This window comes from Crocodylus siamensis, chromosome 4, assembly GCF_052110815.1.
Source record: "Crocodylus siamensis isolate JL-2025a chromosome 4, ASM5211081v1, whole genome shotgun sequence".
In the NCBI taxonomy this organism is placed as follows: Eukaryota; Metazoa; Chordata; order Crocodylia; family Crocodylidae; genus Crocodylus; species Crocodylus siamensis.
In genome coordinates, this window is record NC_143398.1 from 106,129,012 (window position 1) to 106,154,892 (window position 25,881).

Genomic DNA, 25,881 nt, shown 5'->3' on the forward strand with positions numbered 1-25,881 from the left:
CTGTCTGTCATGGGGTCCCATCCCTTGCTTACACTTGGTGGAGAGGGGCAAGGTCACATTATAGGCAGCCTCTTCAGTCAATCCGTGACAAGGGGTGGGGCAGCAGACATCTTGGGCTGCTCTTCATATGGGCAACCCCCACCCCTGGCAGGCTGCACAGCTAGGCCACAGCACCATGAAGATCACTGGCTCCTTCTGGAGAGCCAGCATTTTCTTTTCAGTTAGTTTTCTTTTTATCTCCCTGCACCTCCCTTCGCGCCCCCCCCCCGCATACTTTGCAGGCAATGCCGGATTTTATGATTTCTATCAAATCTGCAAAATCCTGGTTTTGGGAGGTCCCTACATCATGCTGTATTGGGTTCTGCCCCAGGTCAGCTCTTGCATTTTGGTCCCTGAAGCAATAGCTTCTCTGAGATTCTGAAAAATAAAAAGATGAAGTGCCCAAAACTCTCTGAAAAATTCCCAAATGTGCCCAAGAAATGGCGACACTTCACAGTCTATTTCTCATCCTGTAGGCCACAATAAGCACTATGTTCACAGGTCATTCAGCAAGACCATTTTTCAAAAACTGCAGCAGAAAATTATCTCAAGGTACCTGTGGCAAAGCATTTGGACTAAATCTGGCACTGCTCATGGAGAGCCAGAAACAAGAACCAGCAATCCAGAACAATTGCACACCCCACACCCATAGAGGTGTCAAGTGCAACTGTGTACAGATAGCCAAGAAGGTGTCAATTAGCCAGGTTGGCTGGAAAAAAAAAAATCAAGAAGTTTCTAAGCAAAGCTAAGAGATCTTAGACACCTTCTAATAGATGTAGTGGCGTCAAAAGGTCTAATTACTTTTCGAACAGAGCTTGATTGCTTCAGGAAGCAGACTATATGACATGGCACCTGCAGCAGCAGAAAGACTCAGCATCTCCAGAAGCCCCTTCTAGCCCTATATTCCTATAAAAGGTCCCACACCACAGCACTGGATACACAGGGGAAACTGGAATTGCTCCAGCATAACAGACTCTCACCAGACGTTAAGACTCCTAGATTTGGGTACCTGCGAGATGTCTGCTACTTATAGAAAAGCAACACTAGAGAGCTCTCACCTTCTATACCTTCTCTGAAACAAATTAGTAACAAAGAGTAATTCCCACATCTATTTATTTTAAATCTGTACATACAGTGCCAGATCTTCAGCTGGCTTGGAGCAGTGCCCAGAGCAGCTGGGTTGTGTGTAAAGCTGGCTCTTTGTTGCCTTTGTGGTTCCCTAATGTGAGGCTGGCCAGCAGCCAGTTTGGCCAACAGTGAAATATATGTAGAGCAGCCTATCCCCGTCCATTTTGCTAAATACTATGAGAAAGGAGCCATGAAGCATCTCTGTCCATCTAGGGACTCCTCTTACCTCAAGAGGAAATCCCTGCATAGTTAAATCCTACCAGGGAATATTTCCCATACTATTTCTTTTACTTCAGCCTACTGCAATGAACAATTCTGGATGACTTATATTATGAAGCCTGCCTTTCATATCCGTTGATTTGTCCCATACCATCCAAGCAGTAAAACAGACAACAGCTCTGGTACCATCATCCTATACTGGCAAGTACAAAAGACACAAAAAAAAAAAAAAAGGAAGCTTGCCAGGAGATTTGCCTCCAGCGGAAAGCAGTGGAGGTTTTCATTCTGGAAACATTGCCTGTACCTACCTGTGAGCAGTCAACAGATTTGTTATTAAGGGTCTCCCTCTTCTTGCTTATATAGCAGATCAATAAGTATAATTTTCAAAAATAATCACAAGAGTCTGACCTGGAAAACGTAAAGATCGCTCCATTCATGGTGCCAAAGCAGGACAGAGCAACCAGGATGGGAATCACTGAGGTAAGTCTTTGGAAAGCACGTTGTGCAAAACCCTAAAGGGAAAACATATTTGGCTTCAGAAACACCGTGCTAACCCCTATACAATATCTGACTTAATGTAAATAGCTAGATGCATGTCTACTGGGAAGCTGGAAATGCAACATCAGGTAATCCCAAGTTTCATCTCCCTTCTCCCACTGACATCTTGGTCTCTTGTTCTTTCCTCACTTCCAGCAGCAAGACTGCAAGATATTACAAGTTCCTGATACTTCAGAGAAGTAACAGCACTGATGGCCTCTCTGCTACAAAAACCATTTCCTAGATTCATCCCTACTTCCATTCATTTAGAGTAAATTGATCCCTTTGAAGGAAAATAATAATGGCATATTACTCACTACAGCCACAGCCTGGGAAGCCAGGACATCCTCTGCTGTCAGGACTGTATAATAGGAAACATTGGTGAACATATATCCTACAATTACAGTAATCACAGACACGATCACTGCCAGCGGGATATTTCTAAAAAAAAAAAGGGGCGGGGGCGGAGGGAGGAGAGAGAGATAATAAGCAGAGCTGTTATCTTCTTTTCACTCGCATCATTGCTACAGGTAGCAGATGCCACTATCAGCAGTGAGAAGAACCAGCAGTCATCCGCTCTTCCCATATAAATTTGTAGCTTATTGTGAAATAAGTGCATCACCAGTAGCTTCCCTGACAGGATGTCCCGCTAATCTTACCGTTCAGGTCGGACAAGTTCTTCCCGCACAAAGCTAGTCTGAAACCTGCAGAGTGAAAGCAGACAGGTTATGGAAGACTCTGAACAACGGGCCTGGAGCACCTTTAAAAGTGTTTCTTCTTTTATAGGACCCTGACCATACCTACCAGCCCGAATACGCAAACATCCCTGCATAAAAAGCCAAGGGCAGCTTGTCCAAAGCCAGTGACTGACTGTTGAAAGCATCCTGGAAATTTTCAGTGTGGCCTAAATAGGAGATTAGCAGAGGGTTACAGGGCAATGGCAACAGAGATGCTATCTCTAGTGGTCAGATAAATATATGAACAAGGTTCAGTTTCTCTGCCTCAGACAACCCTAGAGACTGATGGTTTGGATTTGCCTTCTTAGGTTAGTTCTTAGCTGCGTTGACTCATCTGGTTCTGGGCAGTACCTGAGGTTAAGTGAGCAGGGCAGGTTTTTAAAGGACAGTAACAAGGACTGGTTCTCTCTCACACATATCCCGGTGCTGTGGAGGCCCCAGTTGGCCTATTCTCCACTTGCAGAAAACCTCCTCCCAGAACTGACATAACATTTCCTGGCCTGAACTCTCTCATCACTGGACCCCACACAGCTAGATTTGCACTTTATTTTAATGTCATGCAGCCAATGAGGCAGCTAACAACTGTCATGCAGTCAACGAGGCAGCTTGCTGTGCTACTCCCCAGTCCTCCATATAAGCATTGACCCATGCTCCCTGTGGTACAAAACATGGGAACAAAGAAAAAGAGAGATGAAGAACTTTGGCAGGGAGCACAAGAAAAAGCAGAGCCAGTTCTCCTTTGCAGCTGCTTCTGGAGAGGATCTGTCCCTGCCTCCCCGTCCCACTATCACTCTGCTGATCGTTGGGAGAGAAGACTAAAGAGACAGAGGACTCGCACATGTAAAAATAAAAACTGGCTCATTTTATCAGATCCCACCATTTTCAAAAGGAAGCAAATGAAAACAATACTGTCAATGCAGGTCTTGCTTTATTTCCAACAGAAATGAAGGAAAAGAGGAGGAAAGAAAGGATAATGAACCCTTTCTTGTTGATGAAAACCACACTCAGAAAGGGTTTGAATGCAGGTCACGTTTTATCAAACCCCACAAAATCTAGGAAGGAGAGGGAGACAGATGAATGGTTCCAGCTCCAAGGAAGAGGAGCTATATAGGGACAAAAGAATTAAAAAATTAAAGAAAATAAGTCCCAACATTTACAAACTTTGGTAGCCTATATAGCGAATCACCTACACCTATATTTATATTGTAGTAGCTGCAGTAATAATCTTAAACCAGGACAAAATCCTAGTTCCCCTGGAAATTATTCTCTCCAAGCAAACTGCTTTTACATGGAGCCTTTTTTCTGACCTCTAGCTCACCCTGTGTCTGCCTTTTAGACTTGAGGAAGTGTAGTCAATGCCCAAAACTTGTCCAACAGTGGCATAACAACATGGAGCAGGGCAACCAGGGCACCATCCCCAGGTGTCAGTTCAAAGAGGGCATCAGAACGGCAGCCCGCAGGGAGCCTGTGCTGCCACTGCAGCCCATGTTGGAAAAGTTTGAGTCAAGAAAGCTGCAGCCCATGACACCAACACCACTGCTATCACAACCTGCATGAGGAGGCAAGTGCTCCTTCCCCAGTGCCAGCCCAGGAGCCAAAACTTCAAGTTACACCTCTGTTGCCCAACAGCTCTCTCAGCTATACAGCTGGTCCAACAAGAGGTATTACAAAAAATCGTTGTTCCTGGAAATCTAATTCTGGAGTTCACAGGCTAACTGTAGGCACTCAAGTTTGCAAATACTGGCCCAAGTGCTTCTGAAAGTAAAATAATTGGAAGTAAAACAGTAAAAGGGGAAAAGAAAATGCAAGAGAAGGAAGTAAACAAATATCACCTGTAAAAGGAAATAAAAGGAAACTTATGAAAATAAGAATCAATTGGAAAGGAAGCTTCATCTGAAGAAAACTGAACAGAAAGTGACGCTGGCCCCTGTTGTGGCATTCTAAGATGTTGGTGCATACAAAGGATTTATTGGTGGTGATATCTTAATGAGTGATTTTTACAATCGTCTAAAGTCATATTAAGTGCAACCTGTAATTCCTGGAGCTTTTAGCAACTTCTCTTCCCAGATGTCACTGGCACTGCTTCTCCTACCGAGGGGATAGCGCCAGGGGCTCCAGATTGTCATTTGAAGGTGTTATGAGCAATAGTGGCTGAGGATTTCTGCCTGCAGAACAACCCCTCATTTCAGAAATGTTGCCAGCTTGAAGGGTTTTTTCATGTTCAGAGAAAACAAATCCAGACATGAGAGAGAAATATAAACAGTCATCTTGATGCCTTTGTTGTTTTCTCTTCACTGGAAGATACAGCATAAGGACAAAGAATGCCGATTATCCCTTGAGTGTGAACACCATGGCTTGTTTATATGGGAAAGTTGGATCAGTATAAGCTAAGGTGCATATTTAAACATATACATTGGTATGACTACTAATTTGGGCATTCTATATGGTAGATATATGTGGAACATTTGTGGCTTAGCTTAAATTATGTAGACAAGTCCTTAATACAGTGATTCTCAGCCAGAGTGCTGCATCGCTCTAGGCTGCCATGCAAAGTTAGCACTGTTACATGCAAACATGATACACCAGAGATTTCAAATAGCTGTCGAAAACCATGTCAAAAACATTCTGAATTGTTGTGGTCTTTCTGAGTTCTTTGCAACAGAAGAATTGCACTATTATTTTTCTACAGTCAAAACATGAGTGAAAGCTAAAAGCTGGCATTTTCCAAAGTGTGCCTTGAGTCTCAAAAGGGTGAGAACTACCACCATAATGAATGCTGCCCTCAAGATCACAGCTGAGCTGGCATACCTTGAGCCAGAAGCATCATCCCTGGCACAATGATGAGTGCGAGAGCCGTAAGCTTGATGACAGACAGGAAAGTCTGAAGCCGGGCACTCCAGCTGACACTCCAAGAGTTCAGGATAAGGACTATATCTGGAGGAAGAGAAGGACAAGCCAATGAATTGCATCCATAGCTGGGATTCTAAACCAAGAACGTTATTCTCATATTTTTTCCCCACTGTCACCATCTATTTTCATGAGCATACTGAATACAGACACAGCAACACTCCTTGCCCTGGGTCCTGGGAAGAATTTTCAGTGACAGGTGTTATATTATTATAATAATAATAATAATAATAATAATAATAATAATAATAATAATAATAATAATAGCATGACCTGAAGTATAACATTTGAAAAGGAAGCAGAGGTTACAGACTTGAGAGTGGAGCACAATTTGGTTAGTTTCCCCTCACAATGCCTGCTATATTATCTGTGCCTAACTGCTGGAATAATCCATCACTGCACTTTTCATCTCAACTTCTCTGCCTCACCACAATCTTCAAGTGAATCTACTACAACTCAGGAAGTATGGACGCGTCTACCTATCCACTGAACTAATTAATTGACACGGATAACTCTGAATCACATGCCCATAAGTTTGATGGAGCTTGTTGACCCATATGCACAATGTCTGTTCCCAGCAACAGAATGCATGGTCCAGATTTTTCCAGTGCTCGTCTTCCAGTATGACCCCATCCTTACAGAACTCCTTGGCAACACTGAATCACAAGTAAAAAGAAGGCTTAAAACTCCTTGACAAATCACACAGCTTTCATTTTCCTGTTAATCTGATACCTGTGCTCAGTCTGCAACCACTTCTACTTCTGAGCCAGCTCCACCATCTAGAGACCTGTTCACCAGGTTTATTCAGCAAACCTTTACACATAAGATGTACCCAAGCCAGAAACCTGGATGCAAAAAAGCTACCCTGAGCTCTCTGGGTGGCTTAGAATTTAAAACAGAACGCAAATTCCACAAGTCTTCCTTATAATGTGATGAGCCCAAACGTTAGATCTAAGGCACCTATGAGTTACAGGGGAAGAGTCCAAAACATGAACTCAAATATTATCATTTGGGCTCAATCTTGATTTATACTTACAGTACCCCAGAAGAGCCACGAGCTTCACAGCAGGAAGAGGAGCTGCACAGGGTGCAAAAAATGGCTCCAATATATAGCGTCCAAATGCCAAAGAAACCACTGCACTGTTCGCTGGCCTAGAAGGAGAAACCGATTCAGAAAATGTTAAAACTGATCTCACTTGAGTCGCGACAAAAATATGAATGAAAGCAACGTTTCCTACTTTCTAAAACAGTATTTATTTCTAGGATGGACCAAATCCAAAGCATTTTCAGCACACAAGAAACTGAGGAAGTTCAAAAGTGTCAGAAATGGAGGATTTAAAATAAAATTAGCAGCTATTCTTCATTACTACCTCACTACCAAGATAATAAAATAAGGATACCAAAATAGTCGAAAGAAAAGGGCTGTTTTCCCATGTAAATATAATGTGCATATTGCCTTCTGCCTTTTATTACTGCAAGACAAAGTAGCTTCAGTACTTTCTCACTTCGTGCATTTTAAGTATATAAGCCTATGACTTCCAATACCTCCCTGCAGGTGGCAAAAAACAAATCTTACCTGATAGCAAAGTACTCAGCCCAAAGAAATAAGAAACTTGGCAAAGGTCCCAGCGTCTCCAGAATATAGATGTAATGTCCTCCAGACTTGGTGATTCTTGTTCCAAGTTCTGCATAACACAAGGCACCTGGAAAAATTCAGATAGAGAAGTGTTTAAACTGTCCCATGGAATTTCCCCAAGAATTTAGTTACTAGTTTTCTTGAAAATTCACTTATAAAAAAAGAAATAATAATGCTGGTTTCAACCAAGGGTGCTTTATTTTGCTTAGACACGCTGGTTGGTTTAAATGATATAAAGCTTCTCAGTGGAATTAATTTTAAAAAGCATGTTGGAGGACATTTCGACTTGCCTACAGAGTTTTTCTTTTCCACTATTTACCTAGATCTAGGCTTTACCACATACAAATCTCACCTCAAAATGTGTAAACAAGAAAAAAAATATATATATAAAAACGTGTGGCACCGCAGAGCTTAACCATTCCCATTTGAGGCTAGATGGGAAGTAAACAGAGCTACAACCAGCCTGCACAAAAAGCGCTCTCTCAAAGGAAATTCTTGTTGTATAATGTAGGTGAATTTCATCCATGAGCAAAAAGATTAGATTAAACAATATTTAATAAAGCAGCATGACTCTTGGCCCGAGTACCCCAGACTTGTTGCTAATATAGCTTCTAGAGGAGAAATCACCTTTGAGAAGTTTCATAAGATTCAATGCATGACCATTCACCAGTGCTGTTGCCTGCATCTCTGTCAGTTCAAAGGAAGGGCACTTGATGTCCAGAAACTTGCCCAACAACTCCCACAGCCATACAGGTGATCCAATAAAAGATGTAATGAAAAATCCTTGCTTCTCATCTATTCACGTGAGCTAGCTAACTAAGAGGACTACACTGAGTGAACAGAAATTACTAACGGACAGACTGAAATAAAATATGAATGAGTTGTGGGGAGGGGGGAAATACAAAAGGAAAAAAAAAATTCAGAGGTGTAAAATTTAATTTATATAACAATACAAAAATCCAAAGTTACTTTTTCTACAGCTTCAAACTAGTCACATTCTATGAACATAATATGGTTGTTTTACAGCAGATCCAGTCATTTGAAGTTATACACAGTAGATGACATAAGATGCTGTTGCCTGTGCTTTTTAAAACTTTCAACCGCATTACAATAAGAATCTGTTTTCACATGGAATTGTCCAGGTTTAATTGTTTTATTTTGGTTTGGTTTGGTTTTGTTAAGCTCTGAAAGGTGGAAAAACTTTGAAGTCACATGAGGAAATAAATACAGAGCACAACTGCACCCCTACCTCTAGGGTCTTCAATAGAACAATTCCTATGTCTCAGCCCACACATGGCTCCACATTAAAAGGTCTGAAGCCGTGAGTTACGCCTCAGTTCCCATCGTCAATCCAACTGAACAAGCAATCCCTAGAACTGCACAGATGTTAGACCTTCAGTTCTCTGGCACCAAGATGACAGGATTTATTTTTGTATACTGTGTTCCCACTTTATCTTCCCCTGAGAAGCAAAGCGAGGCCTTTATCACAGATATAAATTATTTGCTAGGCAGAAGATAAAGCAAAGATGACACCTTAGAGACTAACTGGGTTCAGAGAGGCATGAGCTATCAGGCAGCAATTTACTTCATCAAATGCTGGGATGAAAAAGTTTTGTTAGTTTCTCCATCTACCAAAAAATTACAAGGAAGACCAAAGAAACTCATCACCCACCAAAAAGAGAGAGAATCCCGCAGGCAAACCAGACGATCAAGGAGAGACCCACATTGCCAGAGTTTCTCAACACTCCTTTTGGGGAGATAAAGATGCCACTGCCCACCATGCTGCCAATAAGGAGTGAAAAAGCTCTCAGCAAAGTGATCTTTTTCCTCAAGAACACAGCCTCCTCTTCTTTCTTGGCTTTTCCCATGGTCTCTCCAATTCTAGGGAAGGGGATAGGATTCTTGAAGATGAAGTTGCGACTCAAGCTACCTTAAGGGCACTTCCCAATCCCACTGTCAACAGTGCTTACCTGTGGTAGAAGACAAGAGACAAGGTTTTGTGGAGTTTTTTTGGGGGGGGACAACTATTAAAGAGGTCTTACAATAATCATCAAAGCCTGCTGAGTCGACACTCCCTACTCATAGGGTGCCTTTGACTAAACACACTCTAGATGTACATGATATACCCCTATTATCTCTCACATCAGTTTTGGGAATAGAGTTGGTTGGTTGACTGTTGTGCATCCAGCAGTTGCAAAGAACAAGATTTGCAAATCTCTCTGATGATTTTGGACACCAAGCTGTGGATGCAACCAGCCTTAGTTGCCTTGCTGGGACCCACATTTTCACACAAAGCTGACTACACACCCTTTAAAAGTCAAGCCTTTTAAAGATATTTCTTGTTATGCACCCCAAAAAAACAAAAAAAAAAAAAAAATCAAGGCCTAACAATATTACCAGCCATCCTTGAAAATCTTGGCCAGAAGAACTTTTTCTTTTTAATGCAGAAGAGTACAAAATGGCTTATACAAAATATTTACTAAGTATTTGGTATAAAAATATTTAGAACAGCTCTATTGAGGGCAGGAAAGAAGATGAAATTAAGCTCCCACTTTTTTCTTTTTAACAATTAATTAAAACTAGGCTTTCAACAGACTAACTTCTTTTCTCATTGTTATTAATTATACTTTGAGTGGAAGAAGCCTCCACCTACAAAACGTAGATCCATCTGAATACTGAAATCATATTCATCAAACCCTTAGAAATTTGGGAAGCAGTTTATAAAATTTGACTTCTCACTGATTGCGACCTTCCTTTGACCAAAAATACAAAGAAAAAGACCTTGCATTTGATGCTAGTTTAAGGGATCTTTATTTTTTGCTATTTATTTCTCAATGCAATTTTATACCCATTACTGTTGTGGTCATGAATAAAAATTTGGAGACCAAGACGCACTCAGATGCTTTATTCAGGTTTCCTCTAGCTTTCTAGGGCAGTGGACCCTTTGAGACCATCTTAAAAAAACTGAATAAATAAATAAAAAAGTTATGCACACTGTTTATGGGATTTACTGCAAATGAATTGGCAAACAAAATTTAAGGCCAATTACAATCCTAGCTAAAACTAATTACACCAACTAAAATGAACACCACCGTTATCAAATCATGGTTACAATAGGAATCAAAATCAATCAGTGTTTTCATTAAGTAGATCAACACAAGAATGTGAGCAAGATTCAGAATCATGAAGTTGTTTGGAGTGTGACTGACTTACAAAACACCACTCCCAAAATTTTAGAGGAAAGGCTGTTCCCCAACCCTTTCAGGTACTGGCTAGGCCCCTCAAGGTTACCACTGACTAAATGGCACATACTTGTTAACCCTTCTTCCACCTAAATGCTCTACTCTCAAGTCAATGTTTAGCAGATTAATTTTATACAAGCACACTTTTTATAACCCAGGATGACACGAGTGATTTAAAAGTGGCATCTGCTTGAAATCTGGATGTGTGTGCGCTAGCACTTAAAGCTATGCATGCACATGTGGGCACACATTCTAGTTGAAGCCTTAAGAAGCATTATAAACATGCTGTTAAGTAGGCAGGTGCCTCCCCCATATAACTAATACAGAGGGGGCATCATTCCTGTGGTATTTGGAGCATCAAGATCAGGACTGCAGGCCAAGGGACCAAGTAACCTCAGGGAGGTAACTCATGTAGGGAGGCTTCCTCTGGACTCTCCCCCAATCAGGCTGGGAAGGCCAGGAATCTGTCTCTCCTCTTTTCCTTATACCAGCCCCAACATAACAAGAAATCATCATTTCTTCCTGGGATGGTGGCCCAGAAAGAGCACAGCTTCTTCAGTATTTACCTTTATGATTGCAAACCTAACTCTAGTGCTCTCACCACTGGCCCTTCCTTCTCCTCAGCTAAAGATTTCACATTTGCTTGAGCTAGTTAGTAGTATACTGGACCCATATTTTTGGGAAGACTTGACTTACCTAGTTTATTACAACTAAGTTTAGGAGCAGCTTGAATGCATCCAGATTCAAAATCATTTGAGAAACTAAAGCTAAGAGGCCAGGATTGGATAGTTATTTTCTTGATCTTCTTCTTTGGCTATCAGAAGGAAATTCATGTCCCTAGATCTCTGACAGTGTCCGCTCCCTCAAACTGGAGGGTTGGGAAAGAACCCCCAAGACTCCTGAGCTGATGTTATTAAGCAATTGGTCTTATTCTGTATCTAGCTAATTTAAAAAGAGCTCTCTGTCATGTAGCTGAAAAAAGAACCATGGAGCAATTGCAGAAGATGTTAAAACATGCGACTGGTCAAAGAGTCACAAAATCATAGTTGTCACTTTGAACATGTGTAATTAAAAAAAAAAATCATTGCTAAGAGCTTAACAAGTGCACTTATCTGGTTTGTTGGTTTAAAACAGAACACACGTATTTAATGATCCATTAGGTTTTCATCACTTTTTGGGATCCACAGAAAGTATGATGTACAGAGAAAGAATGTCCCTCTCGGACGGCTCACATTCCACAAGTAAAATAGATAAAGCGATCGATAGATTGATCAGATTAATACTCTGAACACTATAAGTTTGTCCTCATGGTCCTTTGCACCATTCCCAGCCAGAAATATCTGGAATTAAAGTGATCAAGTGCCAGAGACTTCAAGATTGTAAAATCTGTTGGGAGAGAAAAAAGAAAAACAGAACCAGTGAATACCACTTTACATACCTATAACTAAATATTGTCTGGAGAAACCATTCACATTCTGCTTTCTAGTTCAGTCCCTTGTACTTGACGCATTAGAACAGAGATGTTAATCCTTGTGCATATTCTTAAGCACTGCCACAATGTGCTTAGTATAAAGGAAATGTTCAAAGCTGCATTTTGTTCAGCCTTTCGGTCCATGATTAGCTCAAATCCTCATTCCAAAGCACGGTAGCTTTGCATGAGAGAACTCAAGTAAATTTACAGCCTTTTGGGCCTATTGCACGTGGGGTTGTTGCAATTTTACTCATTCTTCACAGCAGGAAATCAGGTGTGTAGCTTGGGGTTGTTACCCGTCAGCTCCATGTTCTTGGAGAACCCCGACACAGGACACAGACCGTCCAACTCACAAAGACTCACCCCCCCCCCCCAACCTAAACAGAAAACCTGAAGCAGAGACCACAGTAAATTCTGGGATCAACGAAGCGGGGGAGTACTGCATGATAAAGAAGCTGTGTTCCAAATGCTAATCGACCCTTACACCCAGCTCAGCATATCAGACCAGTTCTAATCTGGATTTACAAAGGACTTCCCCCCCACCCCACACACACACAACTCCAAGCAAAAGTAAGTTTAATAGGCATCTCGGGCCATACATTCCCTGGTCCCACTATGGGAGGCCTATGTAAACTTAATTGGCTAAAACTCAGTTCCCGGGTTAGGGAATGCTGAGGCAACAGACCAAGTCAGAGAGGGTATGGGCAACATTTGAACAATGGTACAGGGTTCATCACAGCGTCCAGCCCATTAGAGCCCTGTCCACAAGTGTTGTCATACTTTTCCCGAGACGACTGGTGGAAGTCCTCTCCACAACAGGTTATGAACATCCCAACAATTGCCTTAAGTCTGTTAAAAGACTATAGTAAGATCTAAAAAGTCATGCTAAGCTGAGGCTTGTTCACAGCAAGCAAATATCCAAAAACCCCTTGTCAATAAAAAGGGTGTTTCTGAAAACGCCAAGACAGGTATCTGCTATCCATAAAAACATCAAAACCATTTCATAGTTTGTAGGGTCAGAAGGGACCTGAGCAGATCTAGTCCAACCCCCTGCCATGGCAGGAAAGAATACTGGGGTCAAATGACCCCAGCAAGATGTGCATCTAACCTCCTCTTAAAACACCCCCAGGGTAGGGGCCTGCACCACTTCTCTTGGAAGCTGGTTCCAGACCCTAGCCACCCTGACTGTGAAGTAGCGCCTCCTGATATCTAACCTAAACCTACCCTCTGCCAGCTTGTGACTGTTGTTCCTGGTCACTCCTGGCGGTGCTCAGGGAAACAGTGACTCCCCCAATGCCTGCTGATCCCCCCTGACTAGTTTATAACAGACCACAAGATCCCCCCTCAGCCTTCTCTTGTGGAGACTGAAGAGGTTCAGGTCCCGCAGCCTGCCCTCATAGGGCCTGCCCTGTTGTCCCCTAATCGTATGAGTGGCCCTCCTCTGGACCCTCTCCATGCTGTCGACATCCCTCTTGAAGTGCGGCACCCAGAACTGGACGCAATACTCCAGCTGCGGCCTGACCAGTGCCGCACAGAGGGGGAGGATCACCTCCTTGGACCTGCTCGAGATGCATCTGTGGATGCATGCCAAGGTGCGGTTGGCCTTCCTGACTGCCTCTCCACACTGCCGGCCCATGTTCATCATTTGATTTACAATATTGACAATGCTTGAAAGAAACTAAACTGAGAGTATAAAAATCTGTAGAAGCAGCAGCAGTAGGGGTGCTGACACCATTCACTTTCTTCTGGAGAGGCTGCAGGAGGAAGATCATCTCCCTTCAAGGATCGTGCTGAAAACTTTAACCTGTCAGCTCTGCAACCCGAATGCCTTGGACTGGTGAGATCCCAGCTCTCTCTCTCTTTTCTCTTCTCTCCCTCTAAACATAGATTTCTGAACTTGAACTGTATTAGTTAAGCTTGAGCTAAGTTTCCCCAAATACTTAGTGAAACCAGGGTACACTGTGACTGCTTGTGTTTGTTTTCCCTTTGCATGTCTGTCACTACTAGTGTCAATATATATTTCATCTACTTAGCAATAGATAACTTTTATACTTAAACTGGTAGTAACTGGGTATATTTTGCCTTCTTTACTTCTCTTTCCCCACTTGCTGTGTAGCAACGCCCCCCTTACCTAAGCTAAAGATCCCTGTGAAGCCCAGAAATACTGTGGGGTCTGCTCATCAAGAGACTAAAAGATTGGGACGTGCTGAGTTCAAAACACACAGGGATCAGCTTGTACAGGCCGATTGACCCAGTTTGGCTCAGACGTGCCCTAATGAACTGAATGCTGGCCCGTGAAGGTGTCATCTGGACACCCAGCCAGATTCAGAGGACTTCTGTTTAACTGTGTGCTTGTGTCTGACTGTAGTTATTGTTGCTCTGATGAACTGATTCTCGGCATATGAGGATGTCAGCCAGGTCAGGCATGTCACGTTAATCTGTGTGTTTGTGTGTATGACTGATTTGGAGACCGGAGGAACCCAGCCCCACTGAACTGAATCCTGCAAGATAGCTCCATTGGGGGGTGAGGGCTTGCAGAAGGGAGAGATACAGCTCCGTATAGAAACACAAGTAACACAAGCAGCACATTAATAAAATTACCAAGACCCTAGCCCTAATAAATGAGCACACCCCACAGTGTCGGGCAAATCTGGTAACAGGGTGGAGACAGAGAAGACAGCAAGACAAAACAAAACAAAAAGAAAAGTAAAAGGAGAACATTTCTTATTTGTATTTCCATAGTGCTGCCTACAAGACAGTGGAAATGGAGATGTACCATTCTAGAGAGACACATGCATACACACACACACACACACACACACACACACACACACACAGAGAAGAGTCCTGAAATGCTTCTATTCCAGCCAGGCAACAGGGTAAGGGTAGGGGGGGAAAAAATGAAGCATCACCAGTGATATAAAACCCATGGTCTTCACCCTTGGTGGCCATGATGGTAGGAGATCACAGCCAGGGCTGAACCAACTGCAGCAGCAGCAGCTGTCCTTTATGCACCTAAGTGGGCAGCTAGAGCTGGTGCCCCAGTTTGCTCATCCATCATTACACACCTTCCACACCCGGACTGGGGTCAAACAAGGTTGTGTGATCGCCCCCACCCTGTTCACCATCTACCTAACAGTCATCACCCACCTCATCTGAGATGATCTACTATCCAGCATCAGTATCAACTGGACAGGAAGCTTTTCAATCTTGGGTGCTTCTGGGAAAAAACAAAAAACTCACTACCAAGGACATCGACAACCTTCATTTTGCAGATGACTGCTGTGTGATGGCTAACTCCGCACAGGATGCGCAAGTGACCCTAGATCTCTTCAGTGTTTCATAAGACACTTGGCCTGTCCTTGAACATTGCTAAAGACAAAGGTTCTCCACCAACGCCCCCCAGCCCAGCTGAACATCCCTTGCGCTATCTACATAGACTGGGAGGCTCTGGAGTATGTGGAACACTTCCCATATCTTAGCAAACACCTGCATTGATGGTAGCCTGTTGAGAGAAAAGTCCAGCACTGGGTCAACTGTGCCAAGCTGCAACAGCTGTTTTTGAAAATAGAGATCTTCAGAAGTTAACAAAGGTCCTGGCTTACAAAGCTGTCATGCTGACCACCCTTCTCTACTGCAGTGAAGCCTGGAACTATCTACCAATGCCACATTAAGCCCTTTGAAAGCTTTCACCAGCAGTGCTTGTGTTGAATCCTGGGAATCAAATGGGAGGATCGCCAGACCAGCATAAGCATCCTCCACAAAACTGTGTCCATCAACATTGAAGCCTTGCTCTTGAGAAATCAAACTTTGATGGATGAGCCACTATGTCTGGATATCTGAGAACTGGACACACCAGATTGTCTTCTCCCAGCTCTCCGTTGGCCAATGCTCAAAGAGCAGCCAAAGAAAACAGTACAAGAAGACACGCTCACAGTCGCCCTCAAGCAGAGACATTGACACCAATGACTGGGAGGAGAAAGCTGCTGCCATTTGGCCTGGCACCACCTGGTCCACCAAGGCATGTGCCACTTCGAGGCCCAATGGCTTGATACTGAGGTGGAATGGAGGCAGTGGAGGAAGGAGATGACAACCAAGCCAGGGCTGTGAATCCCACTCCCCCACACAACAACATGCAGACATCACTGAAGAACATGTACATCCAGAATCGGGCTCCTCGATCACCTGAGGACCCATCAAACCTGACTGATGTCATCCTTGACTTCGAGGGACCGTCAATGATGACTGATCATCATCATCATCACCAAATGACAGTGGGGGAACTGAAATTCAAAGCAATTACATAGTTTGCATCAAGTTGCATGGGAAATGTGTGGCAAGGCAGTGTTAAACCTAGCTCTCCAGTATCCCAGCTCAGTGACACATCTACAAGGTCACTCTTCCATTAAAATTATCTATATGTTTCTAATTACGTTCCTAAATGTATCTTGTAGATACTAGGGAATAATTTTAACTACTTGCATTAAAGTAGCATAGATAAGCTTTAACGAGACTGGTAACATTGTATTCTGTGTACCCAGTTAGAAAATCCATTTGGAAACTCAATGTTTGTTTATGAGACTGTTGTATACAAGAAATAAGGTTGAAGAAAAGGCTTTATTTTCAGCTTTCTTTCTTTACAAATATGCTCCCTTGGTTTACTGCCATAGATAAGAAACTGAAAAGAACAGTAGCCATTAAATCAGATGCAAGCTTGCAGTACAAAATGCTAGCAATAAAACCAATGTGATCCGAGGTTGAATGAATAATTCTTTATGGATCATCTCTTTAAGAGATTTCACTTCTTTATGCCTGTTAATTGCAATTTTCTTAACTTTCGATCTTAATGAAGATTTTCAGCTAAGCGACTACAACAAATAATTCTTGACATGCATCAATCTACTCAGCCTTGGTCCTTGGGCATCTCCTGTGCTTCCACTATACCAGAGCTCTGCATGCAACATCTCTTGGTACACAGCTCTTTATAGCCTGTGACTAACTCAGAATCCAGACTGGGAGAGGCTCCAGACATCTCCCTCTCCTTAGCTAGAGACTGAAGTAAATGAAGTTTGGCTTCACAACAAAAGTTCTGACATGTCTGTATAGCTGCCAGAAATTTTCCCCTGCAAGTAATATTAAAATCCTGATTAAACCCAATATGTCAAGCAATTCATTACAAATACTCACTATGTTATGGCTAGCTATATTGATCAAATTTGACTGGACATATATGGCTTCCATGGTGATGTTTCTGTTCCTGGATTGGCTAAGTATTACACTTTGAATCAGATTTCTGCAGGAAATTCTCATTTCCATAAATTTAAAGTTCTGTTTTCATTAATATTCTACCATACTTATTTAATATCATCTCTTTTCATAAATGCTCTGCCCTCAAATAGATTTGCAAAAGGAAATGAAAAAGGAGCATGCCAGATGAAAATATGCTACTACGTTATACTTCTATAGGTCCTGCCTCTAAGTTTCTTTGCTACTAGGCTCTCTTGCCTCTACAAAAAAAGTTCCCAAACATTTTTGATGCATCAAGATTTTCAGGATCCCTAGGAGGCAGAGAAATATTGCGTCTCTTTACAACAGACATCTAAAGCTCCGGAAGTTGATTGAAGTGTCCCAAGCTCCAAAATGAAGCGGAAAAAGATCAGAGAAAAAGAAAGAGTCCTAAACGCCTAGGCCATCTCTACAAGTTTCCAGAGGTTAGCCTTCCAGTTCTATCACAGCAGTTCTTTAATGCAACTCGGAGCTGTGACAAGTTCTGCATTTACTGAAATTATTGTTCTTCTCCTTAGGACTTTGTGACTGGTCCCATTTTTGCTGATACTCAAAGTAGCAAGCTGCTTTCATGATCCAGAACAGGTCTCATATGTGGAACTCAGATGATTTGTTCCACTACAAAATTGTTTTCTTAGCTGCAAGGAATAAGACAGAACAAACAAACACACAAACAAAAATAAAGCTAAATATTTCCAGCAGAGACACCCCCAAGAGGGGACTGATCCTGCAGCAAAACAAACCAAACTCTTTCTGAAATGCTCACTCCTTTAACTGCTTCAGTCCAAAAGAAGCAATCACTGCACTCCCATATACAATTAGAAGACAGTTTATATCTTTCACATAGTGCTAAGCAGTGCAGCCTAAGCCCTGACAGAGAAATCCCCTCTTGAACCAAGTTTGATTCATACCAGAGCCAGGAAGGCAATGTTAACAATTCTTACCATCTAACAGCTGTTTGTTGGCTCACAGAAAGTGCATTGGTAGTCTCAGCCCAAGCCTTAAAGGACATGTGACCACCAAACAAAAGTAGTCATTACAACTGGCACCTCCCAAGCATTGAATGGTCATGGAAGTCGACCAGCTCTAAGGGTGGGAAGGTGGTTCATCTCCAAAACAACTGATACATGCTGTAGAGGAACAGAAAGAAGTTCACCCTGCTAATAACCAAGGCACTGCAGAGACAGAAGACTCCAGCCTCCTGAGCTTGGTCTTGCCATAAACTACTTCCAGACATATCTGGAACAAAAACCCATTACCCCCGGTAGGCCAAAAGTGGTTTGTGCATCTCATTGTCCCACATTCAGAATCCCATCAAGGATCAACTATCGGCTTAGCACACCTGGTCCCACGTTCTCCAGGACAGCCCCATTTTCTTAGTTTGAGAAATCACACCCCCGACTCTATTGCACTGTATTTTTATTGTAAAGTAGCCTCTTATCTAGCTCCAATTTTTTTCATTGATTCACTCAAAGCCAAATGTTCTAGAGTGAAACATGAGGCTGCCTGGGATATTTTACACTAGGTCCCCTTTAATCTGACTAAACCACTACTGATCTACCTCTCTGGGCTTTCTCTAGATCCTGCTCAATTCAAACGTGGTGCCTGATAACCCTGATCCAGACCTACAAGTCATTAAAAAAAACCCTGTAACCTCTGTTAGCCACTCACCTCTGTTTGCTGCCCCAGCTTCAAGGCAGAGGCCCAATTCGTAATTGGTTTATGTACACATGTACTAATTCCCTCGCTACGACACCTACCTTGTATTCAGGCTAAACTCCTCCTCAGAACAGATTTCTGTAGGCTGCCTCTTTTCTGTTGGCCTCAGAGCTCAGCTGTTATCCATTTATTAAAAATAAGCCGAGAACACAAATTATGCTAGAGTGAGCACATTTTCTGATTAACCCTCTGAAGCTTTGTTCAGCACTTCACAGGCTGTTGCTGGCTCTATGCTTTTCACAATCATGCCTTCATGCAAGTTGCTCCCTGCTTTCTCTCTCTCTCTGCATGGGAAATTCTCTATTTTGAACCCCATGAGGTCCTTCAGTGGGGCTAAATGCAGTACCAGGAGTAAGATTTTCCTTGTATGCAACAGCTGGTGGATCTCGGGTACAAAAGTAGTGCTTGGTATCATCAGGACTTTGAAGAAGAATCCATTTCTAGTAAGGTAACAAAACAGCAGTAACATTACTTGACATGGGCTGAAGCACAAAGCAGATCAATTCCTTGACAAGGTCACATAGAAACCAGTTGCAAACCAAAACTAGAATTTAGGAGTTTTTGGCTTCCAGTTTCAATGAACTAAGACATTTTGCCTCACATGCCATAAGAAGTGTTTAGTTCAGGAGGAAGGGGCATCGACAACAGGAGAGACTGATGGACTAGGACCGAGATGGAGATCTGCACTAGGAGCTGTGAGTCAAGACAAGGATTGGAGAGGACTTCACCGAGTCCCTACTCCATAGAATAAATAGCACAGACAGGAGACCACATTAAGAGGGAAATTAAAACCTCTTCACGATTATTTAAAAATGTCACTTGAAGCTTCCAGTGGAAGATTTCCTCCCCCTCCTTTAGCATTGTAAAACCACATTACAATAGTATTGTTTTGCCACAAAGGAAGCAAGACACAAAAGTGAACTTAAAGAGAAATCAAAAAACTCAACCATATTCCATGGTTTGAGCGGAATGGGGGTCAGAGGATGAGGTAACATAAGTACTGCTTTTTAAAAAACTGTCCTCCTTTATTTTACTTAAATGTTTTAAGGTTGGCTTTTACAGCAATCCTCTAACCATTGCTCCCCCTTTTTTCTATTGCAACAATTTCCTATCCATCTCTCACCATTTTGAGCTTTTTCACCAAAAATATAAAGGTGCCTGCCCCTTCCACTTGGAGGTCGGGTGGGAATTTTTGACTTAAAAAAATAAAATAAAAAGGGCTTTTCACTGGCAAATGCTGAGTCACCAAAACAAACGCAGTTTTGCAGCACCATATCTGTTTTGGTTCATCTTTCATCAGGATAGGATCCTCATTTAGATTCAACAAGGAATCTCTGGTCAAAACCAGACAGCAAGCTATAGCAGAAAAGCCGATAGCATAATGGTAAGGATAGTCACTGAGAAACAGATAATACATGCTCAGGTTCCAGCACTGCCCGACAAAGACTAAAAACACCACAGGACTATGTCTTCTATACCCCTGGTGGAAGCCTCAACTAATTGGCTATGGTAGGGCAGGTCGCTTAGGCTCTCCTGTTGGAGCTATTCCACTTTGCATAAATAATTATTTTGTGAGATAATGTGCCTCTGTAGCACAATGAATGGTTAGGACCCTTCCCTGGGACATCAGAGAATGGCAGACCAGGGCTATGCATCAGAGACTCCACAAGCCAGGGGAGTATTTTAATCTTTCTGGGAGCAGGCCTCTCGTTTTCACAAAAACCTGATTAACTTAGATAGAAGTTCCCCCTAGGCAATACTAAGATAAGACTGCCCTACTGTGGGATGGCTTACACCAGAAGTGCTCAATTCCCAAACCATGGGCCAGATCCAGCCCCTGATGGGAAGTTATCCGGGGATGCCGGGGTTGGCCCCATGCACTAGATTGGCCCCCAGGCTGCCCTGCCTACCCTATCCTAGTACATAGGGGCTGGACAGAAGCAGCATGGGACATCAGAGGCCCAAACCCAGCATACAAGGGTCAGTGTGGGGCCCCAGGACCCAATCCAGGTGTAAGGGGATTGTGCGGGGCCTAATTCTGCAATGCAGAATCTAATCTGGCCCAAGAACTAGCCCTGCACCATTCTTGTGTCCTGTAGGGCCAAAGTGTTGAACATTACTGGCTTATGCCATTGTGTGAAGCAGCCTGCAGTGGCCATACTTGGAGGGAGGCCCTTGGACTAAACGGCCCCTTTGCAGAGCCAGTATGCAAACTTCTGTGCTCCAAGGCCCCTTCACCTTTCCAAAAGAGCTCTGACAAATCTCTACTTCCCCATTCTCCATATTTAAAGTGGAAATCACAAAATGCCTCCCCATCCTCTACATGATCTGGGAGACAAGACCCTGCAGCCACTCAACAGTGCTCCATACTGATTGTACAGCACTCCTGTTGAGTGACACAAGGCACTCTGTCCATGCAGGCTAAGCAGGTCGCCTGTGCTGCTTCCCCAGTGACTGTGAAACTACAAGACAAAACCAGAAAGCAAACTCACATTGCACAACCATCTACACAGGTGTGTTTCTAAGCCACCCCTACTTTTCAGTGTAATCAACACTGCCAGAAAGGAATCAAATGCCAGGAATCAAGTTGTAAACTAAAGCCTGCATGGCTTAAGCTCTATATCAAGCCAAGGCAACCATGATTCCATTCAAAACTCTCAGTGTGGTGACAGAGTTGCAATTTGGAGACACTCCCTTACTTACGACTTCAAAGGATGGGAATTGGGGATTGGTCTTTCAGTTAAGCTAGTCAGTCAAAGACAAAAGGAATCTGCAAAGGTAACCTACTGCTCTACAATAAAGCTTTTAAACAGGTTTTAAAAGTTCTTCTCATTCATGATGTGCCTATGTTTATTGAACCTGGGGATCACTATACACAGGTGTCCTATAAGATCCCAAACTAAATTGCTTAGAACTTGATTTAGTTAAAGTGATGCAGTGTGAAAGAGCTGAAGAGAGAAGGGAAGCGGGAAGGGGTCAGATGTTCATAAAGGTATAAGCACCCCGGGCGCTTGTACACATGATGGGGGTTTAATCCCCAAGGTTTTATTTTATGCCCCCTAAAGTGAACTGGTGGCATTTTAACTGAAGCCACCATTTCAATTTCTGACATGTTATAGTAAGGGGCTATATACACACACACACTTTTTTTTTTTTTGCCCGTGCCTGGGGAGCGAGCTGCTGGTGGGCTGAGCAGCAGGGGGTCCCCGGGCAATCCCTCTGCAATGGCAGTGCTCCCTGGGGCTGCCAGTGGGCCAGGTGCTGCCCTATCTTGGAGGCAGCACCCAGCCTGATTCAACTCTTCCCTGAACCCACCAGGGCTTCCAGCACCCCATGCACTGTCTCTACCACCTTCCTGTCACCTGGGACTGCCCAGGAATGGGCTGGCTTGCCCAGGAATGGGCAGCATAGGGAGGCGGTAGGAGGTCAGCTGAGTGTGCTGACAGCCATAGAAGAGGTGGCAGGGATGGTACACAGGGTGCTGGAAGCCTGCCAAACCCAAGTTTCCCCAAGACCACCTGGGCTTCCAGCATCCTGTACAGCATCCCCACCACCTTCTCTAGCCACCAGCACACCCAGACACCCTCCTGCTGCCTGCCTGCTCTGTCCCAGAGGCAGGCCATTCCCAGGTGGTCCCAGGAGGCAAGGACAGTGCATGGGGCGCTGGAAGCCACGGCAGGCTCAAGGAAGAGCTGGATCCGGCTGGGCGCCAACTCTGAGCTGGGGCACCATCCAGCCTGCTAGCAATTTTCCTGGGCAGCCACAGAAGGTGCTGCCACCACTGCAGAGGGAAGGACTAGGGCCCTCCATGGCTCAGGGGCTGTTCAGCCGTCAGACACCAGAGGTGGGCAGGCTCCGCTGAAAAAAAAAGGATCAGGCCCCTTGCTGTTTCTGCCTTCAGCCAGGTGCCTGCTGAAGGCAGAAACAGCAAGGGGCCCAGTCATTTTTTTCTGCAGAGCCTATCCACCTTCCCCACAGCCAGGTGGCAAGCTGACATTTTGCAACGATACAAACTAAACTAACATCCAGATGCTGTTTAGTTTACAATAATGCAAAGTCATTTAAAACACCCCAAACTGGCGCATGTGTAATGTGTGACACCATTAAGCCACACAAATTACATTTTCATCCCATCATGTATACAAGCACCCCACACCTCCAGTTAAAGTCAGAGGGAAGTAAACAGACTCACTCTCCTTCCTGAAGGAGATAGTCTCTTTCTCTCTCTTTCCACTTATACAAACTCCTAAACATTATCTTCTAGACTTCATGCCTGATCCAAAGTTAATTGAAATCACTGGCTTGGGATGGTGGGGAGAAACAGAGAGGGAGGAGATTGAGCATATGGAAAACTAGGTGTAAAGAGAAGACCTGGTATGTAATATTTCAATGGTGGGTCCCTTCTCCATTTTAAGGGGCTGATTTCAAAAGGTAATTTGTCTGTACTGCTCTCCCCAGTCCTGTCGCTAGTCCCTTTTTGCCTGGTCTCTGCCTTGGAATCTCTTCTCCTCATTTTGTTATTTTTCCCTGGACCTTTGTTTGTTAGCATAATTGCATCATTAATACCAAGTAAACTTAGAACAAATAGAAGGAAATGCCAACAGTGCTCCAACACAGCATGCTAGCAGCTGGGAGAGTTCACAGCCAGCAGAGATTAATAGACCTTATTCAGAGTTAATAAAGGACAGAATCACTTGAAGGCCAAGCACTGCATTTGTGATGATATATGTTATGACATAGGTCATCAAATCTCATTAGCTTTGGGGTTAATCTGACTGCTATAGACAGCCCAGAAAGATTTTCTCCTTGCATACAATATTGCACAATAGACTGGACCAGGCTTCATGGTCCTAGTTGCTCAGGGCACATGGAAATATCTAGCTTTTTCATGATCATCAAGGCAAGGGCTAGACAAGGAAGTTTAATGCATGGGCTTCTGTGTCTCACAGGCATTTTTGCCACACTGCTGGAGCTTCCCCAGGGAAAGCCCAAGAGAAATTCCTTGGTGCTGGCTATTTCATAGACATTAGGGCTGGAAGGGACCTTGAAGATCATCAAATCCAGCCCCCTGCCCCAGGGGCAGGAAGTCAGCTAGGGTCAAAGGATCTCAGCAAAATAAGCATCCAAACATTTCTTGAAAGAGTCCAGAGCCTGCACCACTTCTGGAAGGAGTCTATTCCAGGCCTTGGGGGCTTGGACAGTAAAGAAGTTTTTCCTCATCTCCAACTTAAAATGACCATGGAAGAGTTTATGACCATTGGTCCTTGTTATCTCCTGGGATGGTCTGATGAAAAGATGTTCCCCCAGATCCTGATGCACACCCCTTATGTACTTATAGGCAGCCACTAGGTCCTGAGCCTGTGCTTCTCCAGGCTGAAGAGTCCCATGTCTCTCAACCTCTCTTGATAAGGCCTAATCTCTTGCCCTCTGATCATGCCCATGGCTCTCCTTTGGACTTTCAAGCTTCTCCACATCCTTCTTGAATTGTGGAGCCCAGAACTGAATGCAGTACTCCAGCTGTGGCCTCACCAAGGCCAAGTAGAGCGGGAAGATGACATCTTGAGATTTATTTGACAAATATCTATGGATGCAAGCCAGAGCTTTGTTTCCTTTGCCAGCCATGACATCACATTGGTGGCTTATGTTCATTTTGTGGTCAATCATGACCTCCAAGTCTCTTTCAACCATGGTGCTAGCGAACATTGCACTGCCGAGCCTAAGTGTTCTGTAGGTTCTCCACTCTGGTGGAGTACCTTGCATTTTTCGGTCATCAGGTTTATATCTGCCCACCTTCTAAGCTTATCCAAGTCATCCTGGATCACTAGCCTACCCTCAGGTGTGGACACTATGCCCCAAAGTTTAGTATCATCAGCGAACTTGGTCAGTATGTTTTTGACACCAGTGTCCACATCATTGATAAAGATGTTGAAGAGAACTGGCCCAAGGGCAGAGCCTTGGGGGATACCACTGGTCATGGAGCACCATAATGATTTGCTTCCATCGACTACCAGTCTCTGGGTCTGACCTTGATGCCAATTTCCCGGCCATTGGACTGTGGTGTAACCGAGGCCACAGTTGGCCAATTTTTTCCACAAGGAGATCCTGGGACACCAGATCAAAGGCTTTTCTAAAAAGTCCAGATATATCATAGAATCACAGAAGTCAGATCGGAATGGACCTTGTAGATCTTCAAGTCCGACCCCCTGCCTGGACAGGCGAAATAAATTGGGCTCAAATGATTCCAGCCAAGTAGGCATCAAGCCTCTTCTTAAAGACCCCCAGGGTAGGAGCCAGCACCACTTCCCTTGCAAGTTGGTTCCAGATCCTAGCTGCCCTGACTGGGAAGTAGTTCTTACGGATGTCTAATCTAAACCTACTCTCCAACAACTTACGGCCGTTATCCCTTGTTATGCCAGGGGGCGCTAGGGGAAACAAGGTCTCTCCCAAACCCTGCTGGTCCCCCTAATGAGCTTATAGATGGTCACCAGGTCCCCCCTCAGCCTTCTCTTGTGAAGGCTGAATAGGTTCAGGTCCCGCAGTCTCTCTTTGTAAGGTCTGCCCTGTTGTCCCCAGATCGTGCGGGTGGCCCTCCTCTGGATCCTCTCAATGTTGTCCACATCCCTCCTGATGTGGGGTGCACAGAACTGGACACAGTATTCCAGCTGTGGCCTGACCAGCATCACGTATAGGGGGAGGATCACCTCCTTGGACCATTGTGAGATGCACCTGTGGATGCACGACAAGGTCTGGTTAGCCCTGCCAACTGTGACCTCACATAGTCAGCCCTACTGGCATGCTCACCTCGACCCAAATTTTGGTATCATCAGCAAATTTAAACAGGTTGATTTTTCACCCCGTCATCCAAATCACTGATAAAAGAAATTGAACAGCATGGGCCCAAGGACCGAGCCCTGGGGGACTCCGCTGCCCAATTCTCCCCAGGTCGAATATGACCCATCC

The 25,881-nt window shown here is 43.9% G+C and overlaps 1 protein-coding gene across 3 annotated transcripts in view; it reads right to left on the reverse strand.

Annotated features, from left to right (window-relative positions):
• The window catches only part of LOC149866292 (cystine/glutamate transporter-like), a 62,089-nt gene that overhangs the window by 10,928 nt on the left and 25,280 nt on the right, over positions 1-25,881 (reverse strand). For all 3 annotated transcript variants that reach the window (XM_090043272.1, XM_090043273.1, XM_090043274.1), the window contains exons 2-9: positions 8,876-11,831; positions 7,144-7,270; positions 6,604-6,719; positions 5,469-5,594; positions 2,728-2,827; positions 2,583-2,627; positions 2,241-2,364; positions 1,795-1,898 (exon numbers count right to left, since the gene is read on the reverse strand). In XM_090043272.1, the coding sequence (XP_089899398.1) occupies positions 1,795-1,898; positions 2,241-2,364; positions 2,583-2,627; positions 2,728-2,827; positions 5,469-5,594; positions 6,604-6,719; positions 7,144-7,270; positions 8,876-9,071 (938 nt within the window). In that variant the 5' untranslated portion in view covers positions 9,072-11,831. The remainder of the gene's footprint in view (positions 1-1,794; positions 1,899-2,240; positions 2,365-2,582; positions 2,628-2,727; positions 2,828-5,468; positions 5,595-6,603; positions 6,720-7,143; positions 7,271-8,875; positions 11,832-25,881) is intronic.